Genomic DNA, 27,704 nt, shown 5'->3' on the forward strand with positions numbered 1-27,704 from the left:
AAAAGCACAGGAGCTGCCAGGAAACAAATACTGGGCATACCATCTACAGCAGTCGACAAGAATGGCAAGTGTGGAAGGCCAGCGCGAGGAGTCAGGAAGGAAAAGGAAGCAGACAGAGTCAGAAGAAGAAATAGACATTCTTTTAGAGGACTGTGTGGTCAACAATGAACAGCTTTTTGAAAAAGCTTCTCTCGCAGATCAAGATGACACCAAAAAATAGAATCTGGAGCAGAATTCAAGAGTGCATTATGGCAGAGGGTGTAATCACACACAGTTTTTCTGAAATTAGAAAAAGTTGGTAGGACCTTTTCTCCAGCACTAAAGAGAGATTTGCAAGTCAGAGTAAGGAAGCTGCCAGAACAGGAGGGGTCTATCCACACAGCCACCAGCCAAACCTTTGGATGAGGCAATTGAGAATGATTTCACAATAGAGGCTGTATCAGGACTAACTTCAATTGACATTTCTGAACCTCCTTAGCCACCATTTTTGAAAAGTAAAAACCATACACTACGTTGTGTTCAAAATAATATTTTCTTTATTATAAATGTAACACATTTAATTAATTTCTACAAATTAAAAAAAATAAAGTGAGAACAATTCATGAAATCTTTTTATTTGAATGGTGAAATGCATTATTTGATTTGCAGTCCATTCTTAATTAATGTCAGCTTTTTTGTTATACATTTTTTTAACTTTCCAATATCAAAGGAAAATACAAAACTGCATCTATGCTTTAAAAAAAAATTGTCTTGATCAACTATTTACTAATGTAAAAAATGTGATGGCTTTCAAAGTAGAAACATACATTACACACAGATTCTGTTTTTATCTATAAGGCAGATAAGCACCGTGCAATGAAATATATATTTTTCTTATGTCCTTTCACTACCGAGATTGAGGTACACGTATCAGAGGTCCATGAGAAAGATAATCAGGATGAGGTAGAGGATCGGAGTAGTGCCGTCAGTAGTCTTCGCCCACCCGCAGGCAATGCAAGGCCTGTTATAGTTTGTGAAAGAAGAGGGCCTTTAGGAAGACAAACAACAAGATCCTCCACACTAGTACTGCCGCCTCCATGGTGCACCACAGCTTCCTACATCCAAAGACTTAGAAGGCAAAGATTAATACCATTAAGAGCACAGACTACTCTAACACACGGTGCAACACCCTCAAGAGAGCAATTTGTACAGATTGAAAATAAGTGTTGGATGTACAAAATAAACAATTGCACACTATAAATATGAATGGCAGAAACACGGATGAAGGATTGTTTCCATTATTGAAAGCATTGATCATTTAACTGAGGCCATTAACTCATTTAACGGGGCAGTTCGCGAGGTGTTTCAGCAACAGAATAAAAGATATCACCATGGAGTTTGCAGGATGTAAAACTATGGTAAGAATGTGGATAAATTGGTCACTGCTATGGGGATGCTTAGCGGAAAAACCATACATATTGAACAGTTAATGGCACACTGTAGCATGGTTGTAGATAATGGTCTGGGAAGGTCACATCATCTCTGGAATTGCCGCTAACTATACAAACCCATTCCACTAATCAGGCAAGCCCTGCTGTAGAAAGCAAGGAGGCTTCCAGCCACAGTAGTGTGTCTGGATCTTGTGTGATAAGATGTAAGCGTATTTGAAGTCAGGCTACTGAAAAAGAATGGCACAAGTCGGAGACAAATATTGACAGACCAACTCCTACCAAGTTAAGAGGGAGACATTAAAAGATGTTTCTGAAAAGCAAAGCAAAATATTTATGTGAAGGCAGCACAGTACATGTACATGAGTGAGGATAGACACACTTCTGCGTGTGCCCTAGACAACACTGGGTCTATATCAGAAATTATATCCAAAATAACAGTGCTTCTCAGCCTATACTAATCGTAAATCTTCTTCTTAGCCTGTTGGAATAAAGTCACTCTAGCTCAGAAAATGTGCTCCCATTCGCAATATGTGAACGTTTAATGCATACCATTTAGGAAACGCACTTTGGAAATCAAAAGTAGGCAATCGCTATTTTAATTCGCAAAAATCTTGAGTCGCTAAGGTTCATTTCACAATATTATTTTTGCGAATGGAACTGAAAACCAGTTTGATACATTTCATACTTTCCTTTTCTCATTTGCAACCCATTTAAGAGTCACAAAAGCATCACACATCTGGCCCCAGATTTGCTAACAGATCCCCTATCTCAGTTCTTGTTACAGCCCGCTCCATGCTCTGTCTGTTGGCCAATTTAGAATGGTAAATTAAAAATAAAGGCCATCATTATGATGTCGGTCGTACCACAACCGACGGCATGTCAATTGTGGTCTGATCAACATCTAGACTGACATCTAGTGCTGTGGTCCGACTGCCACATTAAGATGCATGTCGGTCAGAGGCAGCATGCAGAGGGACCGACTGACAATTCTGTCGATAGGAAAGTAATCTCCTACAATTGGGCTGTGTCTGCTCAGGCACAGCCGTAGGGATTAAGATTTCCCTTTCAGGCTGCCTTTCAATGGCGGTCCGACCGTCATTAAGGAAGAGGTGGAACAGGTGTGGTGCAGCGGCCAGGGTGCCTGACTCGGACCACGGGGTTCACGGTTTGATCCCCGGCGCCAGTGGCAGGTCAGCCCAGCACCATGTGACTCTGGGCAATAGCTCGCTTGATCTTCCCGAGGACCCCCAGCGCCGGGAAACCACTTTGGACGTAGCTGTGCGCTTTACAAATTCAAGGTTATTATTATTATTATTGAAAGGCTGTCGGAAACGGACTTTAGGTGCCCATAGCAAGGCCCCCGTCCCTCTGCGGCCTCCCCCAAACATTCATGTATCATGAGGCAGGCACCACTTGCCGTCTGCCACAAGCTGCATGGATGTTTGTAAACATACCCTTTAGCATTGCGGAATGTGCCACGGCCTTTTTACGACCTCCAGCACATGCCTCAATTGTAATGGGTATGTTTCCGACCGCTGTGCTGGCGGTCACATCTTAATTAGGTGAGTCCTAACCGACTCCTTGTCGGTCGGTCCCTTTCCTGCAACGATGTTGGTCGGACGACAAGCATGCAAACAAGCATGGCAAAGCCAATAGATCAGCAATAATCTTTTGCAGGTGAGACATATTTGCATTGCCCATGTTTGTTTAGGTGATGTTTCTGTATTCCTCATCACTTCTACTTTTGCTGCATTTCTGCTTTTAAACATCTGAACTTTACATTTTCATTTTAGCCCCAGAAGAATGTTCTGCCTGTAAATATCATGTTGACATTTCTTGTTGATCCATTATTGCTTGTTGTTTTTTCAGTTTATTGCTTGACCATTTTGTGATGAATTCATGGATTCATATTTTTTTGATTATTTAATAAGTAGTACATTTTATAATGAGTTTTGTGTAATAATAGTTTAATGAGTGGGCTTAGAAGAGTTGTTAGTGGAGACTTAATGCCCTCTGCCACCCTTACAGACAGATTGAAGACTGCTATATTCTAAACCAGGCCCTAAATCACTGCACCACTCTTCAGGTGGAAGTCATCGAACACTTCTATACTACTATTAAATCCCAACATCAAATGAACCATAGAGACAACTGTATCAATCTCTTTTATGCCGTCTGTTTGTTGTGTAATGCTCCTCATCATCCTCTTAATATGCATGCACCCCCATAACAACTTATGATGCTTGCTAATCAAAATGCCCTTGCCCCTTTTATTCCGACTCTGCTATTCATCCTTGCCATCTTCTGCCCTGGCCAAAAAACATGGACTCGCATTCCTCTATTCTTGCTAGTTCTACAATCTTCTAAGTGTTCCTCCTCTCTCTTGGGTATTCATACTTGAAAAACATTAAAAAATACATAACTAATGACAGAAATGGGTAGACTGTAGAAAATGTCACTTCCTAGTTTTTAATTTTTTATCTCTGTCTAGCCAAAGCACAAAACCAATTTTATAACTTTTCCAAAATGGTATATATTTTCCTCCAATCAAGGTATGTTATGATTACAAGGGGGGCAAGAATGACACACCCTGCCCCAAGGGAGAGGAATGCCGCAGGCTGCATGTCTGCCAACACTTTGCCAAGGGACAGTGTCGCTACTTCAAGTGCAATCGATCGCACAACTTGCTGGACGACATTACCATGGAGGTGATGAAAGGACGAGGGCTCAGTGAGGAGATGACCAACAACATCCAGATCCTGCGCATCCACCAGTGCAACGAGGCACGAAAGGAACCTTGGAAGGATGAGCGGCCAAAGGGAAACAAAGGTATCAATGAAGAAACAATATAATTCATAACAAATATCCTTTGACTCCAACTTATATCTGTTCCGACTAGCTTCTAAAAAGTCATTCGCTATAACAAATACTTTTTGAGGAAGCAGAGAGATTTGATTCAACTAAATAAATTAAATATAATTTAGTTTGGTCACAAACCGCTGGAAAATATGAAAATGGCTTGGTATCTAAAAGTTTAAGCTCTTTTCAACTTTAGTATGAAGATGTTATCATGTTTTGAAAGTTACTGCTTTGGTTAGCAACTGGACAAGTGCGAGCTCTCAGGGCAATTTCCTTTCAATACACTTCCTTATACTAATTAGTTAGTTCTATGGTGCAAGAAGCCTATGAGTTGGCGAGCTTGTCTCTGTCTTTTCATGGGTAGTCTCAGCGTCCTTCTTAAGTGGACATGCTGTGCCTTATTTGCTTGATAAGTGTTCAATAATTAGCTTCATTAGCAGTCGGCTTTGGCCTTAGGTGCAGTGACCTGTGAGACCTAGGACCCATTTTAATACATAGTAAGAGGTTGATAATACTGCCCTGATCTGAAGAAGGGGGACTGTCTCCCTTTATTGAGGGACGAAGTGGTGTGTCCAGAAATTTAACATCAAGCAATGGGCCACATGTACAAAGATCTAAAATTGGGATTTCCTAATTGCGATTCCTACTGAATCGCGAAAACCCTACATTTTGGAGCATAAAAATGCTTTGTACTTGTGGCCCAAAGATTAGGAAAACCTTGTGTTCTGGTTCTATTGCCAGGTGCCACCTGCTTTGTGAAAGAGCGTGCAAAGATTCCAACTAGGTGGGTTTTCTTGCTACAAAGGTATTTTGGAGACACAAAGGCTGTAATACAAAGGCACCTTCACTCTTTTAGTCATTTTTAAATTTAAAATATTCCTTTGTATATTTACCAACCAAGCTTAACTCCCATTTCCTTTAAAATTGCACTTTTGAGCATTTATAAGTAGATTTTGTTTTCTCTTTGTGTATTTAGTAAATTGCAGTTCGTTTTTTCCAATGTTTCACACATTATTAATATCAATGGTTGCTGAATGAATACATTTCGGTGCCACAAAAATTTAAGGAATTGTGTTTTTCCTTGTTTCCAATACACAATCACTTATATTATTGTTATTGCAAAAGGAACTTAAATTGACAAAAGAAAACAGCTAAAGATATATTTTGGGTGTCCAAGATTGCAACCTCAATCCAAATGCTTCTAATCACTTCTAATTCATTTCTTCTATTACTGAAAAAACACAGTCTGCGCCAAATGTTTGTGGCACCAAAATGTATAACGTGCCTTGAGTCACTGCCTGCTTACATTTATCTTCGGTACCAACAGATACTGAGAGAGAAAGCTTTTCCAACTACCTTGCTTTGTACTTGTTTTTAATGGGAAGGTGGAGGGGGCAATCACAATCCGGTAGGAAAAACAATGAGATAGGGGAAAAATAAATAGGGGCAAAGGACGAAGTTGTCAGCACTTATCAAAACTATTGTGTATGCAATGAGCACTACATAAAGAGTTTTATTCACTTTCACTCAGGCCTCCGTTTGTTATTAAACTCTCACTCGTGAAATCAAATCTACAATTAACTCCTCCCTATCACTTGTATTACCCTCCATGCCGTTCAAGGTCTTTCCTGACCTCGACAAGTCCTTGCTTTCTACTTTCTGAACCAAAAATCTTTTCTGCACCCTGCTTGCGGATGACAAAACTAAACAACCATATTGACATGATGCTGAGATACCCGTTCATTTTCATCACGCTGCATTTATGATAAACCTACTTCTAATGGTCCTAGCTCACACAAATCATTGCCATGTTCCAGTTTCTTGCAAATTAACCAAGGAGCACAAATCCCAGAATGCAATTATTGTACAGTGAACGCCCTAGATTGACAGCATGCCAATAAAACTATTGACCCCTATGCCTGCCTGCAAGGCAATCTGGCCCGTCCTCCCGTCGTGCTCTCACCCTCTTAGTGGAGTTACTAATGAGGCTGGTGCAGCTATCCCCGGTTTTACCTCACTGCCAGGATTTAGCCCCATCCACCCAGGTTTCATTTTTTGATGGCCATGCAAAAACACTATGGCGTCAATTCCGATCTTGGTCGGAAGGGCTCCGAATCGAATCCGGATCGGAGCTCTTGCTTCCGACCGAATCATTCTCAATTCCGAACGACCAAGTACGATGCCTGGAAACCCTTAGCGCTGACTGAATCGGTTCTGAAAGGCATTCGGAGCAATCAAGCCTTTCCGGAGCAGATTTGTCCATCTCTATGGGCTTGGTTTCCAAGCGAGCAAGTACGATGTACGATTCGGACAGCCTTTCCGATTCAGTTTGCCCGGATCGAAAAGGCGTCTTTGGGGGCCCGTAGCAGGCCCCTTTAACCTGGGGCCCTCCAAATTGGGCCTGTGGGGGTACCCATGGGTCCCCCACTTGCAAACCATGCAGAGTGTGGCAGGCACCCCAGGGAGCACGATTATCCCCAACCACCCCTTTTGTCAATGTGAGCCCGTGTACGCGTTTGGAACACAGGCTCCCATTGAAGTCAATGAGAGTCCAACTGAATCGTATTCGGATGCATTCAAATGCACTGTACTTGTTCGGTCGGATTCCCCCCGAGCCGCACGGAAAGGATTCCGGACCCGAGTCATTCGGTTTGCTTTCCGAACAAGATCGGAATCGGCCCCTATATGTGGCATCTATATGTCAGAATAAATGAATCCATGCTGATTACCAAATACTTATGTGCATGGCTCCATGTAGTCTCCTGCTGATGTTTTGCCAACCTGTAAATTGAGATTCAAGAACTTGCATGAACCATCTTCATGTATCTTCAGCTGGAACCTGCCTAGCTGACTAAATTGTTGCTTCTTATGAAACACTTTGCCGCGATCAACAATATGTGGCATTGCCAAGGGAGCGTCAAACCTATGACTAATGTAGTGTAACCTAGCAATAGGTCTCCAGGGCCCGAAAGTGTATTTCCATGAACAGAGCTTCAGCAACAATCTCTTCTGTTTTTATTGTCGATGAACAAAGCTCAATTCTAAACTAAAGGTTTTCTCCTGAAATACTACAAGGGGCTGAAATCTTCTTCCCCAATTAGAAATTATTCTATACACCTTGTGATATCTCGTTTCCTAACAGTATCAGGAAATAATCAGTGTATAGTAAATGCTCATATTTATACCCTTAAGTTAGGATGTTTAATACTTCTGCAGTTCTTTTTGTTTTTCTAACGCATAATTGAGATAGTATGGTATATTGCAACCACATGAACTTGAATGCTTGATGTCAGCATCATTACTTTTATAGTTGTCTCCCATCATAGTTATCTTTAGTTGTTTTTATTTTTTATTCTCTTTTTTAATGTAATATACTCCCCACAGGATTCTTCACCTCCTAAAAATCAAGCATGTATTATATAAAACATTGGGGGCCATATGTAGGTAAATTACATTTACCGATTCTTAAATACCGAATTTTACCGATTCGGTATTTATGAATCGGTAAATGTAATGTAGCTAAAAAAATACCGATTCGGTAAGTGTCGGTATTTTAGAATCGGTATTTACCGATTCGGTAATGGTAACTTGTTTCCCATTGATTCCTATGGGCCAGGAGGCCTATAGGAATCAATGGGAAGCCAGTTACCATTACCGAATCGGTAAATACCGAATCGGTAATGGGGGGAGCACAATCAAGGGTGGCAGGGTGTCACAGTGACACCCTGTTGCACCCCTGATTCCTGCATGTGTGCACATGTGGCACACATACATGCCCTAAGGGCATGTATGTCTGCCACATTGCACACATCTAAGGGCCAAATAATGCATTTACTAAGACATTCGTCATTTACCACCAACTTTCAGTTGGTGGTAAATAACGAATCCACACTACACCCACACACTCCCCATACATCTCATTTCAGGATTCGGTATTTACCGAATCGGTAAAATTACCGATTCGGTAATTTTACCGATTTGGTAAATTACCGAATCCTGAAATGTCCCCCCTACATACCGAAAGCCTGAATACCGGTCGGTAACGTGATTTTTACCGAAAATCGGCCGTTACCGACCGGTATTGGGCTTCCTACATATGGCCCTGGATGTGATATTTGCATTGAAATTAGCCAAAGAAATGGCTACGCCATATTCGCCCAGAAAGTAGGAGTAAGCCTGTGCTTCATAGTGCAACTTAGTTCTTTGCAAGAGTAAGAGACCATCATCATTGTTGGTGCTGGCTGAATTGTAAGCTGGCTTCTGCTCGACATCTAGCCATGCTGTGCCTGGTTTATCCAGTCACTTTGCTGATAATTGTCTTGTAAACATTGGAATCAGAAAAGATTAAGTAACGTTCTTTAATGTAGTCTTAAAACAATGAATGAACCAGTGGCGGCACATGTAGGTAAGTGTGGTGAGGCGGGGGTGGGGGAGGTGGAAGTGACAAATGACGGAATAGGGAAAATAAAATGAATAAATAAAACCACTGAGCCGGCGAGGCGGCGAGTGCAAGCTAAGTGGTTTTATTTTTATCTATTTATTTCCCCCTATTCTATTGTTTGTCACTTCCACCCTCCCACCCACACCCTGTCCCTGACTTGCCCACCGTGCTTACCTGCACGGGCCGCCACTGGAAAGACCACATTCCAAGCACCTTGCATCTACTCTGCCGGAGGACAACTAATAGCCAGAGAATCTTTCTAATTTAGGCTTCTCCAATGAGGAGCTTATGAGCTACTGGTAGCTCACCAGCTACCTGTGAGCAGCTTTGCTGTGTGCAGCCCAGTTTATTCAATTAGAAGCTTTTGTTTGGTAGAATTAATATACGTATACCAAAATTTAAATTATGTATTCGATATGAAAATGTGTTTGTTTTCGCAACTCTGAAGCTGCTATTTGAAGAAAAATGGTGGGATGTCCTAAATATGTGTAAAGCTGATGTTTGAATGATAAATCATATGGAATTGAGTAGACTTTTTACAAATGCTATTACCTTAGTCCCATGTTCAATGCAGCTTTGGCTGTTATGTATTACAAACTTAGAGGCATTCCATATGGGCAAAGCCTTTATTACATTACTGCTGACAACATGCCTGACGCACTGAAATGATCGCTGGTAGTAACCTTGCATATGGTGGCCACTAATGTAATCTTGTCTGCTGTGATCTCTATTACAACACTAATAATATTGGTCACTCTCAAGGAATTTCATTGAAAATAAGTAGCTGTCATCCAACCTCTTTAATCTCATCCAACCTTTCATATGTCAGAAAATAGGAGAAATCAACAGAATTCACGCCATAGCCGTGTCATATGATTTTAAAGTAACTGGGAGGATTTTAATTTTTCTTATTTCCCTTCATACCATGCTCACACCAAACAATTCCACACAATTATTGATTATCCTATTTTTGCCTCATTTCCTCGCTCTTACCCAGCAACAAGAGAAATGCAGACATCCCTTTGTGTATATGTCTTGTCCAGCACGTTTCGCTCCCTCCCTCCCTTTAATTATTCAGTTAAAATGACTGTGTTATATATCACTTCGTCACTCACTTGGTTTCAAGCTACAGTGTCTTGTACAACTTATTCTATCGTGATGTGCTTCACTGCTCATTCCAGCCATTGGTCTCCGCAGTTGTTTTGTAAGAAGCAAAAAAGCCAATCACTAGTGGCACTCTTGTGACACTCTTGTAACACTCTTGTGACAGTATGTGGTATGGTCCTAATGAGCCCCACAATCTCCTTCTTGTAGTGAGTATGGAATAGGACCCATGAAAACTAAAACAAACTTTTGCCAGGTTCTGATGGCTAACTCCCACCACCCAAGGAGAAAGGAGCTTTGTGTACCTCCTTCACCATGTCAGTGGCTGCACCATCATGTCCTAGCTATCATTAACTTTGACAAATGCCTCTTCGTTATGCACCTTCCTAGGTGTCATTCATGCCTTAAAGCAGCAATATGACCATTTAGGCACAAGAGTGCACCCTCCTCACATCAACCTCCCATCTATCAAATTAATTTCCTCCCTCACTGTTCACATGTTAAATTTCTCATACTTCTCATGGGCCTCTACAGATACATTTCCAACCAATTTGTCAAACACATAAGCTTGAGTTCTGTTATTGCTTCAGCTTCTTTGCACTTCTCAACTCCAGTGACTCTCGGTTCAGTAAAAACAATATCTGGTTCACCCATTCCATCCTCCAGTTCCTACCAGGATAAGCAATTGTGTCAATACAGTGGCAAGTAATGTATATAAAAATTATACCCCGAGTGCTAAATAAATGATCTTCAGTTTTTTAAGTGTCTTGGATACATTATACATAACACCAGTGGCTTTTTAAATAAATCTTCATATTACGTTTATGCCACCACAGCAGTGGTAACAATAAACATATGGTTGTTATGCAACCAAACATCCGTGCAAGACAAGCTAGCTCAGGCATCATGCAATATTCTCCAGTACTAAAGACACAGCAAGATAAACTCTCAGTAGTGTAGCTTTGAGTATAGTACAGCAGATCCACTCCTCAGCCAGGAACCCCATTAGTGAGACCCACTCTGCTCCAGGACCATGTTGTACCCCATCCAGGTCCAGTCCCTTTGCCTGTGCTCCCCTGGAGTTTTTAGGAAGCCATGTCCTCTTGCCTGATACACCAATTCTTCAGCCCTCTTGCACCAGTCCATACCCGTCTTCCACTCCTGTATTGTTGGGACCATAGCACTTCCCCCATCTTCGGATCAGGTCACACCGCACCACCATTAGGGCCACATTACCAAAAATAGTGCATGGCGACCGAATGTCTGATTCACCACACTCCCAGGGCCAACAGCTGCGGGGTAAGGTCTATTGTTATATCCAGGGTAGCCAAATTAGCCAAATGTTATCTTGCACCCGCCTTCCTGAAGTCCTGGCTCTTCTGGCATCCCCATATCTTATGCAGCAGTGTACCTCTCTGTCCGCACCCTCGTCTGTCGGACCCATATAAAACAGCCTGGTCCTGGTGAAGTACACCTGGAGGAGAATCTTCAGCTGTATCAATCGAAACCCATCCCTGATCGGCACTTCACGGGCTTACTGACATGCCACATCCCAGTCATCATCCTCAAAACTACCCAATTCCTCCTCCTATTCAGGGAGTCGAGATGGGTAGAGTATATATGCAACACCTCATGGCGGATCAGGGAGAATCCCAGAACTCCAGTACTCTGACATCGCCCTCAACAGTTCCTCATAGCTATGCAAGATATATGTCAGCTGCAGATATCTGATGCATTGATTACCCACCAGCTCATATTAGCTCCCTGCTTTTGAGATGCTCAGCAGGTCCCATTTCTTATACCCTCCTATTGCTCGTACCGTGCCAAGGATATCCGCCTCCTATAGCTGGGTCTGTAGCGTCACTCTATCCTTTCACCCCAAGGCCTTAATTCCCATTTTCCAGATTTTACCGTCGTGGGAGGCAGAGGAGCCCCCTCTCTACACCTATATAAGCAGATGACGAAGCCCCCAGCGTCAATCACCCTGCCAATCTGCCGTTAGTGATGGCTCCTGTTGCGATCTTTTGTCACCTGAAACTGGGTCACCCAGTAGTGAAGTTGCAAGTTGGGGAGCACAATCCCACCCTCAAGGGGTTTCCTAGTCAGTGTAAGCCGAGCTATCCTTTGTATTTTGTAAGATGTAAGGGCATTTTGGCAGAGAAATCATTTTGTATAGAGCAGCCATTCCCAGCAGTGACAGCGGGATCTTCAGCTGTCAACCCATATCCCCTCTATAGTCAAGGACCCTTATGAGGTTTTCCTGGATAAATAGCTCCTTAACTGTGGTCCCAAAGACACCCAAGTACTTAAATTCAATTGGTTCCCATCTAGGGGTATAGCTCCAGATTTCATTCCGTACCTCCTCCCGCACCCAGTGAGAGTTAGTAAGTTATTGATTTACCCACATTAATGCAGAGTCCCGAATGAGATCCAGACACTATCAGATTCAGTAGAATATGGGGCATGAAGCGGTTGGGTTCGGCTGGATGGAGTAGTATGTCATCTGTGTAAAAGGGATATGACCACGTCTTTCCACAGGGGTCCCATCACAACCCCCTCAGGAGGGTGGATCTGCGTATCCATATTGCCAGTTGTTAAACTGCCAGAGTGAAAATTAGCCGGGATAGCCTGCACCCCTCACGGGTGCCCCTGCTTAGGTCTGAGTCCCCTGGGACTGCCTCCTTGACGTTTACCCTGGCAATCGGAACGTATAAAGCAGCTGTACCCAGGCCCAAAAATTTGGATCAAAACCATCTTTTGCACAATTGCCCACATGTAGGGCCATTCGAGGGAGTTGAATGCCTTCTCTGCATCTAGGACTAGGAGATTGGCCAGTTCAGTTATTCTGTCTCCATGGGCAAATCACCCTGTCAATCATGTTAGCTTGTGTCTTGTCGCCCCATAGGGCATAACTCCTAAGTGGTTAGGGTCTACCAGGGAGTCTCTCACTCACACCAGGCGATTAGCCAGGACCATCGTCAGGGCATTAGTCTCAAGGTTGAGAAGGGATACTAACCTATAGGAGGCACACTCCCTGGGGGGTTTCCAAGGCTTATGGATCATCACTATCTTTCCCTTCCTCAGGTCCCACAGGAAGGTCCCATCCCACCAGGCACTATAAAACATATCCTGCATTGGGCCTGCCACACGTGATTCGACACACATAAGGAATTCAGGGGGCAAACCGTTAGGGACAAGGGATTTCCACCATTTTATTTGTATGAAGGCATCTGAGATCTTCCTCTCTGTCATTTCAGCTTCTAGCCCTTCACTCACTTCTCTCCCAAACCTGGGGGTTAAGATGTCCACCATTAAGCCCCTCAGGTCTTCTCCATCCCATTTGGCCTGGGTTCAATAGAGACCACCCCAAGTAGGAGGCAAAAACTTGTACGATTGCCGCTGGGGTCTCGACCATGTCTCCCTTGGGGGACCTGACCGCCGGCACCCAACGTTGCCCTTTCTCTTTATGCAATAGCAAGGGCAGGAGCTTTCTTGCCTTGTTGCCGATCTGATATAACCTGCCCTGGTGGGAATGGAAATTTGCCCTCACCTGCTGATGAATATGTGGCTGCAGATCTGTCCTCAACCTGTCAATCTTATGGGCAAGAGCCGGGGAGAGGACCACCACATACTCCTCTTCCCAGGTAGTCAGCTGGGCCTCCATCTCCCGATTCCCTGTCTCTCTCTTTCGTTTTCCCTGATGTGTGCAATTATTAGACTCCCTCCCCCCCCCCTTTATGACTGCCCTAAAAGCCTCCCAGAGGATTACGCTGGAGTCTACCATCCCCTTGTTGTCTGAGAAGTACTTGGTCGTAGCCTCGCTCACAAGTTTCTGAGTGTTCCAATCCGTCAGCTCCTATAGATCGAGTTTACATTCCCCCTTCAGTCATGGGGTATTGGTTGTCAGGTAAGTAGCAATGGAGCAGTGGTGGGAAATGCCCATAGGCCGAAAGGCAGTGTGACCAAATCATTTCCGCTGGGGGTTCGGCCCCAGCAGGTAATCTAGCCTGAACAGAGAGTGCATCGTGTTAGCTGCATACGAGTACTGATGGGCCCCTGGGTGTTCCTCCCTCCATAAGCCTGCTAGCCCCAGCACCTCTAGAAATTCGGACGGGTGGTGGTCTGCCTGGGCCCTCTTTTCCTTGGCCTATACCTCTCTTGAGTTTATTGCTCAGTCCATTGACATTCCAGCAAAGGATTTTCAGCATCAACAAGCTACCTGTCTGGATGTGTGCCCTTTTTGTCAGTGTCTATTACCCATAAAATGTGTTTCTCAATACCTTTACAAGGTTTGTGTCCACCATCCACCAGGTTTCCCTGCATCTCACAGTTCTGGGATTCGGTGCCCCTTCATTTCCAAACAGTCCCATGCTTCTGTTGCTGAGTTAAAGAATTGGGACCTATCCTTGTCGATAGAGTCTGCAGGCCAAGCATACTCATGCTTGTTGAGACTGAGGTATGGAGGCCTGGAAGGATGTTGCTAAGCAACAATTTAGCTGTTCATACAGGTTTAAACAGTTACATGTTTCAACTGTGCTCTGTGCCCTGCAACTGACAGGAGTTGCTGTATAAAAAAGAGAGACAAATAGAAAATGCCTGTTTCCTCTGTTCCTTTGTTACCCCTGAGGCCAGGGATCCAAAGGAAGTGCGCCTGGTCGCAAGAGGCTTGCCAGCGGTCGCAGCTGCAACCACTGGTGACCCCGAAATGCCTATGCCTAAAAAGTAGCATGCAAAGAGCAGAATATCATGGTTCGTCTCGTGGAAGGCCATGGGCAGCATACATGCCAATAGTCCCGATTCAGGGGAGATACTCCCAATCTTTTAACCCAAAAACAAATTTATTTTGGCTGTCTCTCTCCTGACATTGCTTCAACTTTTCCCTCTTCTAAAATGTTGGCATATATGAGGGCAGATCTATTGGGACCAAAACCTCAAAACTGTTTCAGAGTTTTGATCTGCTCTCACTATCCATTGTCCCCCACCTATGAGCAGAAGCAATAATGCAAGCGCTGTTCTCGGGGTATGGACTTATGGGAGAGGAGAGGGTTCTGGGAAGTAGGGAAGTTTTAATTTAATAGAGAATATGTTCTTGTTTTTTCTTCCCTGTGTTTTATCTCAATGCAATGTAGACTTTCAGGTAATACATAAAGAGACAATAGCAGGAAATTTGACCAGGATCATCCGACAGACTCTGTGCAAGGAAATAGATTGCTAATAGCTGTAAACATGTATAAGGACTTGATGTATTGCCATGTTTATTAACTGATGACATAAAAAACGTTATCAAAATAAGTTTGATAAAAAAACTGTTTCTGGAAGCTCTTTCTTCAGGTAATCCAGTACCTCATTATATTAGCATATTATGTCCGTGTGGTAGACAAATTCTAGTCTCAGCCACATCCAAAAGGGACAAAAAAAATCTTTTAGGTATTAGCTAAGCCTAACTTTCTTCCCTTTCAAAAAGACCCAACGATTCATCTCTAGAACCCACTCTAAAGATTAATCTCCTTTTTCAGTCTTCCCCTTCTTTGTTTCTTTTACCGATCCCTTTGGGGTGTGTACCTATTATTTTGTTCTACCTCCATGATTGCTTTTCTACCAATCACTTTAGAATTATTAACAATTTACTTTTTAAGTGTAAAGTCCCCCCCCTCTCATGTGGCTAGATCTATCCTATAAAAATACATACACTCATAAAATAAAATGCATTTCTGTCACCTCCAAGAGGTTAGCCAGATATTGAAAGTTTTAAACTAGCCTCAGTTATTCAGATTGATCGGTATGACGTTTTTTTAAGTTGCGAAATCACTGATGCTGCTATACAAGATTTAAAAAAAATCTTTTTGGGATTTAGATGGCAGAAAGGCTCACGTTGGCATAAGTTGGCATACTCTTGATTTAGTGCATACACTGACTAAGCCACAAGAAGGTGAGTTAACCAGCTACACAATTAAGCAGGATATTTTCCCTTGCTCTGTATACCAAAACCAAATGTTACTATATCTTAACTTAGTTTTGTTCGGTGACATATTCTTCCCATAAAACTGAGTATGGGGGTGGTCATTGCTAGGATGCCATCATTGTGGCTCTGTTTTACTAGAACCCTAAGTCATCCTGTAACATCCTTAGCAGACTAGGCCTTAACATAGACATACAGCTTGCTTAAGCGAGAGAAGCAATGCTGGGGATTGAGGATCCACCACTTCAGAACTGCAGACCCTGGAGGAGCAACAATACTTTAAGGGATTCCCTGGAGTTGAGCATACAAGCCTTCTCTCCCCCTGACCATGAGACCCCCACTGCTCAGCTGTGAAGAGACCCGCTGAGGCCATTTTATGGGAGAATCCACCCAACTACTTTCGTTCTAGATGGCATCTCAAAATAGAATGTGAGCTGTGGTCAAGTGAAAGGGTTTCTAACCCCAAAACCAGTGACATTAGCACTGACTCCCAGCCCAAGGCTGACTCCTGATGGGCTCAGATGATGCAGACCAGGTACTCGAGTACCAGACTGGGGGACCAGAGGGAAAGGATTATAAGATTGAGACTGGTGGACTGATCCGATGCAGCTACAGTTTACAGTGGTGCCGACCTAGCAGCACGCCAAACCTAATGATACCCCCAGATTGCTAGGTCATTTAAGCCGTCAAAATGAATAGGATAGGGTACAGAACATATTAGGACGAGGTCAGGTATGATGGATGTGTAAAATACTAACTTTATGAGGGCAACCCTCTGAACTGCTCTAGTCTGAAGTGATATGTTAAGAACCAGCATAAAGTGTATTTTGTAACTACAAAAGCTCAGTGCATTGTTGAATACTGGTAACGGAAGCGTTGTAACAGCAGCCACTGACCCGACAAGGGTGGGGGCTATGAAATGATGTGAAAAGAGGAGATAGTCAGGGAAAGAATGATCATTTGGCAAGTAACAACTCCACGAGAGAACGCCATTCCCAGTCCCTACACACTTCGCCATACGACAGGAGCCCCCATCAGTACATTGCTGTTTAGTGAAATCATGTTCCCCCTTGATGTCATAGCAGCACCATTGAACATTTGCTGTGTGGTTGGGTGAGGCGAGACACAGCTCTATTATCATATAGATCGGACATTTATGTTCACTATCGGTGAGACAACTCTTAGTGGATAGATGATTGTTCTATAAAGAGATGCTACTTGCGGTGGCAATAAACCTCTCTGAATCCTTGGGTGCTCTAACATGGAAATCTCCCAGTCATTTGCTACTCAAATGGGCAGATTAAGAAACAAAAGGAAGCTCCAACAACTGGGGAGAAGTTGGCTTTGAAAGCCTTTGAACTAGTCAGGATGTGTCAAAACAGCGCAGGCCTGGCTCATGGCCCAAGGAGAAGCACCGGGTCATGGCAAGCTGGACATATTAGCGGCAATGCTGACACACATGCTGCACTGAAGAATGAAGTAGACACAGTAGCAACTGAACTTAGCCTGCTTTGCAAGCTGTCCTAAAAAATACACAGCAACGAGATTGTTATTCAGGAGCTTCCACCGCACATTGCAGGCCTTAAAAGCTGGTCTAACAGCTAAGAAAACAAGTCATGTTCCTGGAAGGCAGAGCTGAGCACACAGAAGACCATGCGAGGTGCAACGACTTCTGCATCATTGGACTACTACCTGAAAGCATTAAAGGCCGAAACACAACACATCAAATGATAGCTCCAAAAGTAAGTGTCTTCCCAGGGGGTGCCCCCACCCTCATTTTCATAGTGGAACTTGCACTAGAAGGACTCCTCCTTGCTTTGCCCCAAGCCACAAAGTGGCTAAAATACTTAACTATTGGTACTAAGACACAGTAGTGAAAGCCGCAAGGGAAGTGGGGCCCTACATCATAGTGAACGTAAAAGAATCATGTTATTCCCTAATTACATACTTGCGGTACAATGGCGGCTAGCTTCCTTCATACATTAAGTGTGTGTACAGACCTTTCTGCTACTGAATCAGGTTGAGGGAAGAACACAGGTAACTCAACAGATTGGTTAATATGAAAAGCAGAAACCACTTTTGGAAGGCATTTTTGGGTTTGTATGAAGAACCAAAGGTTAATGCCTTTATCTCACCAACACATTTTAATGAAGTTGATAACAATTAGAAAGGCAATCTTCCATGAAAGATATTATAATACACAATTGTGTAATGGCTCAAAAGGTGTACCAATAAGCCTTGTGAGAACAATGTTAAGGTTCCAGACAGGTGCAGGTGGTACCCTGGGTGGTATTATCCTTTTAAGGCCTTCCATAAAAGCTTTAATTACTGGAACTTTGAATAAGGATACATGTTGTCAGTCGAATAGATGATTATGATGCTTACAGTGTAAGTAACATAATCCTTTTCACTATTGCAAGGCCTTGGAGTTACCTTATTACATTTAATAAGCTGTAATTTCCAAATGGGAGAAGGTAACCAGTTCATGTTTGGTGTATTTGGGATTGTAATGAAAAATCCTAACTTTGGGTGAAGTCAAATGTTAAATTACAGCTTTGAAAATGGCCCTTTTAGAAAGTTTGCTATTTCCTGCCTTACCCATTTAGTTTCTCTGGGCATAAACAATGGACCTCAGACAGCAACTCTTCGGTACACTTCTGAGCCTGTGGATACTGTGTCAGGAAGAAAGACAGCTGTACTGCTGAAATGACTGCCACTCTGCTGGACTGCTGCTCTGAAGGACTGATGCCCTGATGTGCTGATTTACTGCTCTTACCATGGTGAGAAGGACTGGACCTGCACCTGTTGAACCCAGAACCCCAGAGTGACTCCAAGAGCTGGTTGGCTAGCCTCCTGACTTGAGCCACAGGGACAGAAGGCTCTAATAACCTCGACTCTTAGCACCTGGACTTTGCCATCTGTGAGTCTACCCTGCCAAGTGGTGCCACCACAGTCCTGGACCCTTGGAAGTGGGCTTAAAGTGCTCTGCCAGCCTCTGTGCATCCAGTGGATCCGACAAATCTCCTCTGTTGCCAACCCTGAGCAGAACCAATGAATAGCCGCTGTTGCGTAGATTGGACCTGTTGCAAAGACCTCCATCACCTCTTCAGAACCGCTACTCCGCGACGCATCCTCTGCGTTGGTCCTCGCATCCCTCATCAACGGAAGCCCCAGCGACGATGATAAGACTCCGCATCGCAGCTAACAGCTCCTCGGAACCTGTGCGACGTATCCTCAATGCTGAACTTTGAATCGCAAGCTCTTGTCGACTGGTTCCTCGACGATGATGTACAATCTGGCATTGCAGCCTCACCTCATATCAAAACTGACGCATCCCATCGGCTGGACGACGCATCTTCTACGCAGATCCTCACAACGTTCAGCAAACTAGGATTTAAGGTACTTTGGTCAGCGGGCCTAACTGGGTCCCTGTAGTCGGCCCGCCCTCCATCATGGTCGTCCTGAACTTGTGACTTTTTCTCGGTCCTGCAGGACTAGATCTTCACGTTTGGCGCTCTGTGCTTTTTGGCACTATTTTCACAAAAATCTTTCTAATTGTATATCTCTCGTTCTACTGATTGGATTTTTGTTGTTTTTGTTGTATTTTATTTATTAAAAACAATTCTATTTTTCTTATTTGATGTTGTATCCTTTTTTCATTTGGGGTTTGCTTGAACCTCACCCTGACAAGGATTGTGTTGGCTGCTTGAGTAGGGCTTTACCCCATCAACCAGTAACCCTATTTCTTACAGTGGACTATAAGATATCAGAATTGTACGTTCATCAGAGCACTCACCTGAGAATTGTAACTTGCTTTCACAGAGAAGAGGGAGGGTTTTAGTAGAAGGCCACGGTTCCCCGGAACATCCACTTCCGCGGGGACATTTCACTCTGCCATTTTCTTTTTTGAGGCACGGTCTACTTGTCCGCTAGCTCGGCGACCGCAGCTTTAAAATCAGCTGATGGCGCCGATGCGCAGCAGACACACGCACAGGCGTGCCGGCGGCGTGCCAAGGGCCAGGACCCCTGGTCGGGTGCTGACTTATTCTGCGGATGAGCTTCAGGCACTTATGCCCAGTGATAGTCAGATGGACATGGAGGTAAAAGCTGGGCTAAAGGGGGGAAACCTCCTGGAAACTAGGGAGGGCGGTTAGACCAAGACCTCAGGGGTGTCCCCCCATGTAAGGGTTGAGCATGATGCTCCATCAGGACTTAAAGTAGCGGACTTGAACACCCGGTCGCTACAAAAACACTGCCTAGAGGTCTTCTCCCTCCTCCAGGTGGGAGATATAGACATCCTAGCTGTCTCTGAAACTTGGTTGGGGGAGTCGTCTACCCCAGATGTCATCGAGGCTCTCCCGGGGGACTTTGACGTCCTTTGGCACAATAGACAGGAAAAAATGAGAGGGGGGTAGCCATATTTTACAACAAACGGCTTGTGGTAACAAAAATTGTGGCTGAGAGTGCGGACTGTGCAGACATCTTAACGGTATAAACCGCCACTAAGTCCCTTTGTTTAGCCCTTGTGGTAGCTTACCACCCCCCACGAGTAACATCTAAGTTCAATGAGGCTTTTTCTCCCGGTACCAACGCCTCCTAGTGGTTGGAGACTTTAATTACCAGTAGGATGTATTTCCAAGGGAGCTCCCGGCCAGCCAATTTGAGGGTGCAATGAGCGCAATGGGACTCTCCCAGCTGGTGGACACCCCCACCCACGTCAAAGGTCATATTTTGGACCTGGTCTGGACCTCAGTGCCACAGACCATTCTTACAGACATTAGCCCTTGCGCCTGGTCAGACCATTGTCTAATTAGCCGTTGGGTCCCGCTGTCCAGCCAACTGCTCCGCCCCCCTTATGTGGAGAATGGTGCGCAGTTGGAGTAAGATTGAAGCAGACAACCTAATTGGTGCTCTGTACAATAGCCCCCCAAATGTAGCCACATATGACAACCTTGATAAGGAGTGCGAAGCGCTAATGGGAAATTTAAGTAGAGCTATAGATCAGGGGGCACCGGTCCGGATGGAAAGATTAGGAGACATGGGAGACCCCTGGTATGATGAAGATCTGCGAAAGAGGAAACAATCCTCCGCCAAGCTGAAAGATCATGGCATGAACTATACCATCCAGATGCACTTGCACACTATAAAGCCCTGCTAACGCTACATAAAAAGGCCATTATAGCCAGCAAGGGTGAATACTATGAGGCCAGAATAGTGGAGGCTTCCAATAAACAGACGGAAACTTTTGGAATTCTTAAGGAGCTTAGCCAGAAGCCAGAACAAAAATTGGCAGCTGAGGCAAAGGATTGCAATACATTTCAGGACTTCTTCCTCCAGAAAGTCAGGGACATTCTCATTGAGATAGACAATAGCCCAAGGTATCAGGTGGATCCGGACCAGACCCCAACTTCCGGTAACCCAGATGCGAGGCTCACCACCTTTCCTAACCTAAACTTAGCCCGTGCATCAGGTCTAATGAATGGGGTCAAATCAGGCTCCCTGCCGAGCCCTGTCCACCAAGGATTTTTCGTATGGCCCTTCCCAGGCTAGAAAGTATTATTCTTTCGTTACTCAACCACTCCTTGGAGACTGGCTATTTGCCCATTAGCATGAAGGAAGCCAGAGTCACCCCTCTATTAAAAAAGCCAGGGGTGGATGTGGCCAACCTTTAAAACTATAGGCCCATTTCCCAGCTTCCCTTCCTGGCAAAGATTATGGAGCAACATGTCCTTACAATATTGTCATCTTTTATTGAGGAACATAATCTACTCCATGGGAGGCAGGCTGGCTTCAGGGCCAATCACAGCACTGAACTTGTGATGGTGGCCTTGCTCGTTGAGCTCAGAATTAGAGCTGATAATAAAGACACGAGCGCGCTGATTCTGTTAGATCTGTTGGCAGCGGTCAACCATGCACAACTCTTGCTGAGAATTGCTAATTTGGGCATTGGTGAGCTGGCTCATCAGTGGATCAAGTCCTTTCTGTCAGGAAGGTCCCAAAGGATCCAATTGGGCGACCAAATATCAAAAAGGGGTGACCTTACCTGTGGAGTCCCTCAGGGCTCAGCTCAGTCTCCTCTTCTCTGTAACGTGTATCTGCAACCACTAGTGGCAGCATCAGCCGCTATGGACTGTCACGTATTTAATTATGCAGATGACACCCGACTTATTCTGCAAATTAATAACTCCCCGCAAGCTCAGTCTAGTGCCCCGAAAATCCTCAGATACACGGTGAATTGGATGACAGCCAATTCACTAAAGGTTAACCTGGACAAGAATGAGATCCTTGTAATCTCCTCTAAGGGAAGCCCCTGGAATGACCTTTTCTGGCCGCAGGAGCTTGGCATTGCCCTGAGGCCAGCGCATGTCGTTAAAAGTCTGGGCATTAAGATAGATGCCAACCTCTCCTTGGCCAATCAAGTGTCCTTGGTGGTAGGCACCTGCCTTGGTCTAATGCGACAGTTGTGGAAGTTGGTCCTCCTACTTTCACCTACCACTCTAAAAATTATCATATCTGCTACGATCGTGTCCAGATTGAACTATGGCAATGCTTTGTACATTGGCCTCCCCGAGAAATTAATCAGCAAGATGCAGGTGAACCTGAACTATGCAGCCAGGCTGATTTTTAGGCTGCCTAGGTGGGCTCATGCAACCCATTTGCTGCACAGGTTACATTGGCTCCCTGTTAAACAGAGAGACAAGTTTAAGGGCCTCTGTATCTCCCATAAAACCATTTCTGGCCAAGCCCCGGGCTATATTAAGGAGCGTCTGATGAATTATGTTCCGGAACGCACATTGCGATCATCCACGACAGGCTTTTTGGCCCTTCCAAAAGTCAAATTAGCAGCGAAAGGTGGCCAAGGATTCTCGGTTTTAATTCCCCGAATCTAGATTGAATTACCAGAGAACCTTAGGAAGGACTCTGCATTCCTCTCCTTTAGGAAAAGTCTTAAGACTTATTTGTTTAGGGAAGCCCTGGCCACAGTATAATTTACTGGCCTGCATGTTCCTGGGACTTTTGTGGCTACCTGAGCTTTCTCGACAAGTGCTAAGACACCTACAGGTGATTATGAGCTATATAAGCTACAATTAACATAACATATAAAATCATCCCTGGCTAACTATTAATCAACAAAAACTCAACCTCCAGTTGACTGAATTCCTCCTAATTTTCCAAAAGACAATACCCCAGCAATCCAAGAATGGGTCACTCGCCTGGATGCTCTCAGCTGCACTTGTGACAATCATCAACTGGACGAAATCACTTGGAATCATGGTAGACAAGAGCCTGAGCTTGACTGCTCACATAAAATCCATGGCATGAAGCACCTTATACAGCCTCAACCTCCTTAAAAAGGTCAAACCCTTTATCCCAGAGGAGGACTTCAAAAATGTCACACAATCACTGGTAATGACATCTTTAAATATGTTACATCACCTGTATTCAGAGCCTGGCGGAGTGTCAAACAGCACAAGATTTTAATGTAAGTTTATGAAATCATTGTACAATTCCAATAGAGTGCAAAAATCCTGCTGCTGGCCAACGCATTTCCCAAAATCCTATGGAAATTTGTTGTCGGCTGTATCTCCCTCATTGCTAGCGTCTTACAGTACCCAAGTCTGGTAGAGAGTGATCAGGCCGAGTATAATTAATTATACTTAATAGTTTTCACGGAAGCAGATGCCCAGTGGCTGTTATATACATTCCGGAAGGCATTGAACAGGTAACTCATTGTACACAGTAGCTAATGACGAGTATACACCAAGTGGTGGTTTCAAGAAGAGAGAGAAATATAAGGAAAATCACATGAATATATAAAAGCAGATTGCCTTTGGACAAGGGGAGCTGCATGTCATCGGCTCCCCTTGTCCAAAAGCAATGCCGGCTCCGGCAGGAGGCAGGGAGCCGGCAGGGACCGCGGTGGCATTTGGGCTCGCCCGCGGTCCCCAACCTGAGGGCCGGCCCCGGAGGATGGGGTCTCCGGGTCGAGAAGTGGCCCGGGAGGGGGCCACACAGCCTCCCTCTCATAATTAAAACAAAATAGAATTTTAGAAAACGGGGCCTGGCCCTTTTAATTAATTTATTCATTTTAAATGGAAGCCGGCCCCGGGGGATGGGGTCCACAGGGCCATAATTGGCCCCCCTCTCATAATTAAAAAAAAAACAAGGCCAGGCCATCAGGGATGGGGTCCCCGGGGCCAAAAGTGACCCAGGGAAGCGGGGCCACGCAGCGCCCCTCCTGTATAAATGATAAAAACTTTTAAAAAGCCATGCCTCAGGGGATGGGGTCCCCAGGGCCGAAATTGGCCTCAGAAGGGGGGGCCCCTTCCCATTTTTTTTTTGTTTTAAATGGATCAGGCCCTGGGGGATGGTGTTCACAGAATATCAAGAGGAAGGTAGCCACACAGCCCCCCTTCAAACAAAATAAAAAAAGAAAAGCCAGCATCTCGCCAGAGGCCCCAACCCCTCCCTGGAACACTCTGCAAACGCGCCTCCTGGCGCGTTCTAAGTTGGGGGATTAAGTCCCCTTGAATCCTGAGGGTCCCTGGGGGCCAACTAGCCCACCTGGTACCTCCAGTAAGCCCCACACAGTGGATTGTTGGGAGGTGGTTTGAGGCCACGCCCCTTTTTACACCACTCTGCAAACACACCTCTTGGTGCGTTGCTGGTGGGGTGAAGAGGTACTCTTGTGTTCTGAGGACCTCAGAACTGAAGTGGACTTCATCCCCAAGGCAGTAGTGCGCCAGGAGGCGTGCTTGCAGAGTGGTGTAAAAAGGGGGCGAGGCCCCGGACCACTCTCAGCAATCCAGATTTGTGGGGCTTACTGGATGTCCCTGGTCGGCTAGTTGGCCTCCAGGGACCTTCAGGATTCAAGTGGACTTAATCCCCCTACCCAGAAGGCACCAGTAGGTACATGTTTGCAGAGTGGTAGAGAAAGGGGCGTGGCCTGTGTCCACCTGTCCGCAATCCCACTATCTGGGACATTCTAGAGGTATCAGGTAGGCTAGTTGGCCCCTAAGGACTCCCCCACAGCGATGGGTACTTTAATCTCCATCCAAGAGCATTCCAGGAAGTGCGTTTGCAGAGTGGTGGGGAAAGTGGGCGTAGCCTGCTATGAGAACTTAGCAATCCTGCTTTGTGGGACTAACTGGAGGTAATAGGAGGGGTAGTTGGCCCCCAAGGTTGACCTTGGGGGCCAACTACTCCTCCTATTACCTCCAGTTAGTCCCACACAGTAGGATTGCTAAGAGGTCTTCGGAGGCCATGCTCACTTTTCTCCACCACTCTGCAAACGTGCCTCCTGGCACAGTTCTGGTTGGGGGATGAAGTCCACTTTACTCTTGAGGGACTTTGGTGGCCAAGTAGCCCTCCTAGTGCCTCCCGTAAGTCCTACAGAGGCCCAGGCCCCTTTCTGCACCACTCTGCAAACACGACTACTACCTTATAGTTAGAAATTAGCATTTACAAAACCTTTGAAATTAATTGAAAAAACAATAGGTTTCAGGGACGTTATAGTTAGTAATTAGCATTTAAAAAACCTTTGAAATTCACTGAAAAATATAGATTTCAGGGACGTTATAGTTAGAAATTAGCATTTACAAAGCCTTTGAAATTAATTGAAAAAACAATAGGTTTCTGGGACGTTATAGTTAGTAATTAGCATTTAAAAAACCTTAGAACTTCACTGAAAAACATAGATTTCAGGGACGTTATAGTTAGAAATTAGCATTTACAAAACCTTTGAAATTCATTGAAAAAACAATAGGTTTCAGGGACGTTATAGTTAGTAATTAGCATTTAAAAAACCTTAGAAATTCACTGAAAAAACCCACAGGTTTCAGGGACGTTATAGTTAGTAATTAACATTTGAAAAACCTTAGAAATTCACTGAAAAAAACACAGGTTTCAGGGACGTTATAGTTAGAAATTAGCATTTAAAAAACCTTTGATAGTCACTGAAAAAAAACACAGGTTTCAGGGACATTATAGTTAGTTGGACATTTCACTCATACAAAACCAGAGAAATTCAGCTGTTATAGTTATTGAGCTAACTATAACTCGCGCCCCCAAAATGCACTGCTGATGACATCTCAAATGACATCACTGATGACATCATCCACTTAATAACTGATGCACCTCCTCACACCCTAATATAACCTTTCATACACCCACTCTTAAATACAGACTACCATTCTCAAAACCATAGACACACCAGTACCAGTTAGTACATACCCACTCACTGATTCATAGGTCTACACACACATCTAGTCACTCACCCATACAGTCGCTCATACATGCAGTCACTCATGAATACAGTCTCTAATATATGCACTCATACACCCATACAGGCACTCGCACAAAACCACTCACCCATAGAATTTCTCACACACCTAGTCTGTCACCCAAAGACTCAATCACACTGCCATTTACTCACCTATACAGTTATCTACACACCACCTCACTTATTCATACAGATACTAACACATTCTTACTCTCTTATACAATCACTGACACAAGCACACACTCATGCATACAGCCATTCTCATAATCACTCACTCTCACATATAGTCACTTATATACTCCAACACTCACATATACTGCCTTTTACGTATGTAGTTACTCACACATATACCACTGAGACGTCCATTCACTCACCAACACAGCCATACACACACTCACTCATCCATACAGCCCCTCTTAGATGCACTCATGAGCCCATACACCCAGGTAATCACCCACTCACACTTCCATGCAGGGAGTCACACACACCCCCACCCACCAACACAGACACTTGGGCACCCATACAGGTACTCAGACAACCAATTATTAACCCATATAGACACACACCAACCCATGCAACCATTTACACACCAACTGACAGACTGATACAGACATTCACACAGATTAGTCATTCACCCATGTATTCACTAAGACATGTTTAATCACTCACTTACACAGTGAGTCACGCACCCAGTAAATCATCCATTCAGACACTCATTCTTCAATACACCTTTGCGCATCTATATATAACATTCTTAAACTTTTAAAAATCACCCAGTCTCTGGATGATGTCATCAGTGATGTCACTGACCATGTCATGAGTGATGTATTAAGTGACTTCATCAGCAGTGCATTGCGGGGTCGTGAGTTATAGTTAGCTCAACTACCTATACTGGGCGAATTTCTCTGGTTTTGTACGAGTGAAATGTCCAACTAACTATGCCTGAGACCTGTGTTTTTTTAGGTGAATATTAAAGGTTTTTTCAATGCTATTTTTTAACCATAACGTCCCTGAAACCTGTGAATTTTTCAGTAAATATATATAATATGCTGGTCCTGTCCCTTCCAGTTGTGTACTTTCAATGTTAATGTATTAATATTGGTTAGCTCTAATGACAAAAAGACAATATTGAAACTCTGTACAATTATTGATGGCACTCACAAAAAATATTGTGTAATGAGTATGCTTATTGTATCCTAAGAAATATGTCTGTTAACATAATGCTAATTAAAATGACATTACAGAATAATACAGCTGATCAAAACGTTGCTATTATTGTCCTCAGATAATTAAGACAGAAGTCACATATTTAATCATCCATGTCTTCATATCTGATGCTCATTGGCAAACAACATTTTTATATCTGAAAGAGACACGTTAGTGATAGATTCCTTACCTTAGAATATCCCCTGGCGTCAGACTGGATCCGGAAAGTTTTCGTCAGCAGTACCTCTGCGCGTCGGCAGGCGTCGTCGTGCGGCTCCATATACGTCACTGGCGTCGTAGCCGCCGAGATTAAGTCATCGGAGCTACTTAGATGCACCCACGCGCGCTGACGTCAGTTGTTTCTTTTTGCGCTCCAGCAAGCACAGATCCGAGAGAGAGCAGTACTTCTGTTAATACTTTAAC

At 44.2% G+C, this 27,704-nt stretch overlaps 1 protein-coding gene across 2 annotated transcripts in view; it reads left to right on the forward strand.

The window, feature by feature from the left end:
- The window catches only part of LOC146854283 (zinc finger CCCH-type antiviral protein 1-like), a 201,564-nt gene that overhangs the window by 102,816 nt on the left and 71,044 nt on the right, over positions 1–27,704 (forward strand). For both annotated transcript variants that reach the window (XR_014981197.1, XM_085652064.1), the window contains exon 4: positions 3,983–4,259. Coding sequence is in view for 1 of the 2 variants with exons in the window: in XM_085652064.1 (XP_085508190.1) it covers positions 3,983–4,259 (277 nt within the window). In the remaining variant the exon portion in view is untranslated. The remainder of the gene's footprint in view (positions 1–3,982; positions 4,260–27,704) is intronic.

Source organism: Triturus cristatus, chromosome 4_1, assembly GCF_964204655.1.
Source record: "Triturus cristatus chromosome 4_1, aTriCri1.1, whole genome shotgun sequence".
In the NCBI taxonomy this organism is placed as follows: domain Eukaryota; kingdom Metazoa; phylum Chordata; class Amphibia; order Caudata; family Salamandridae; genus Triturus; species Triturus cristatus.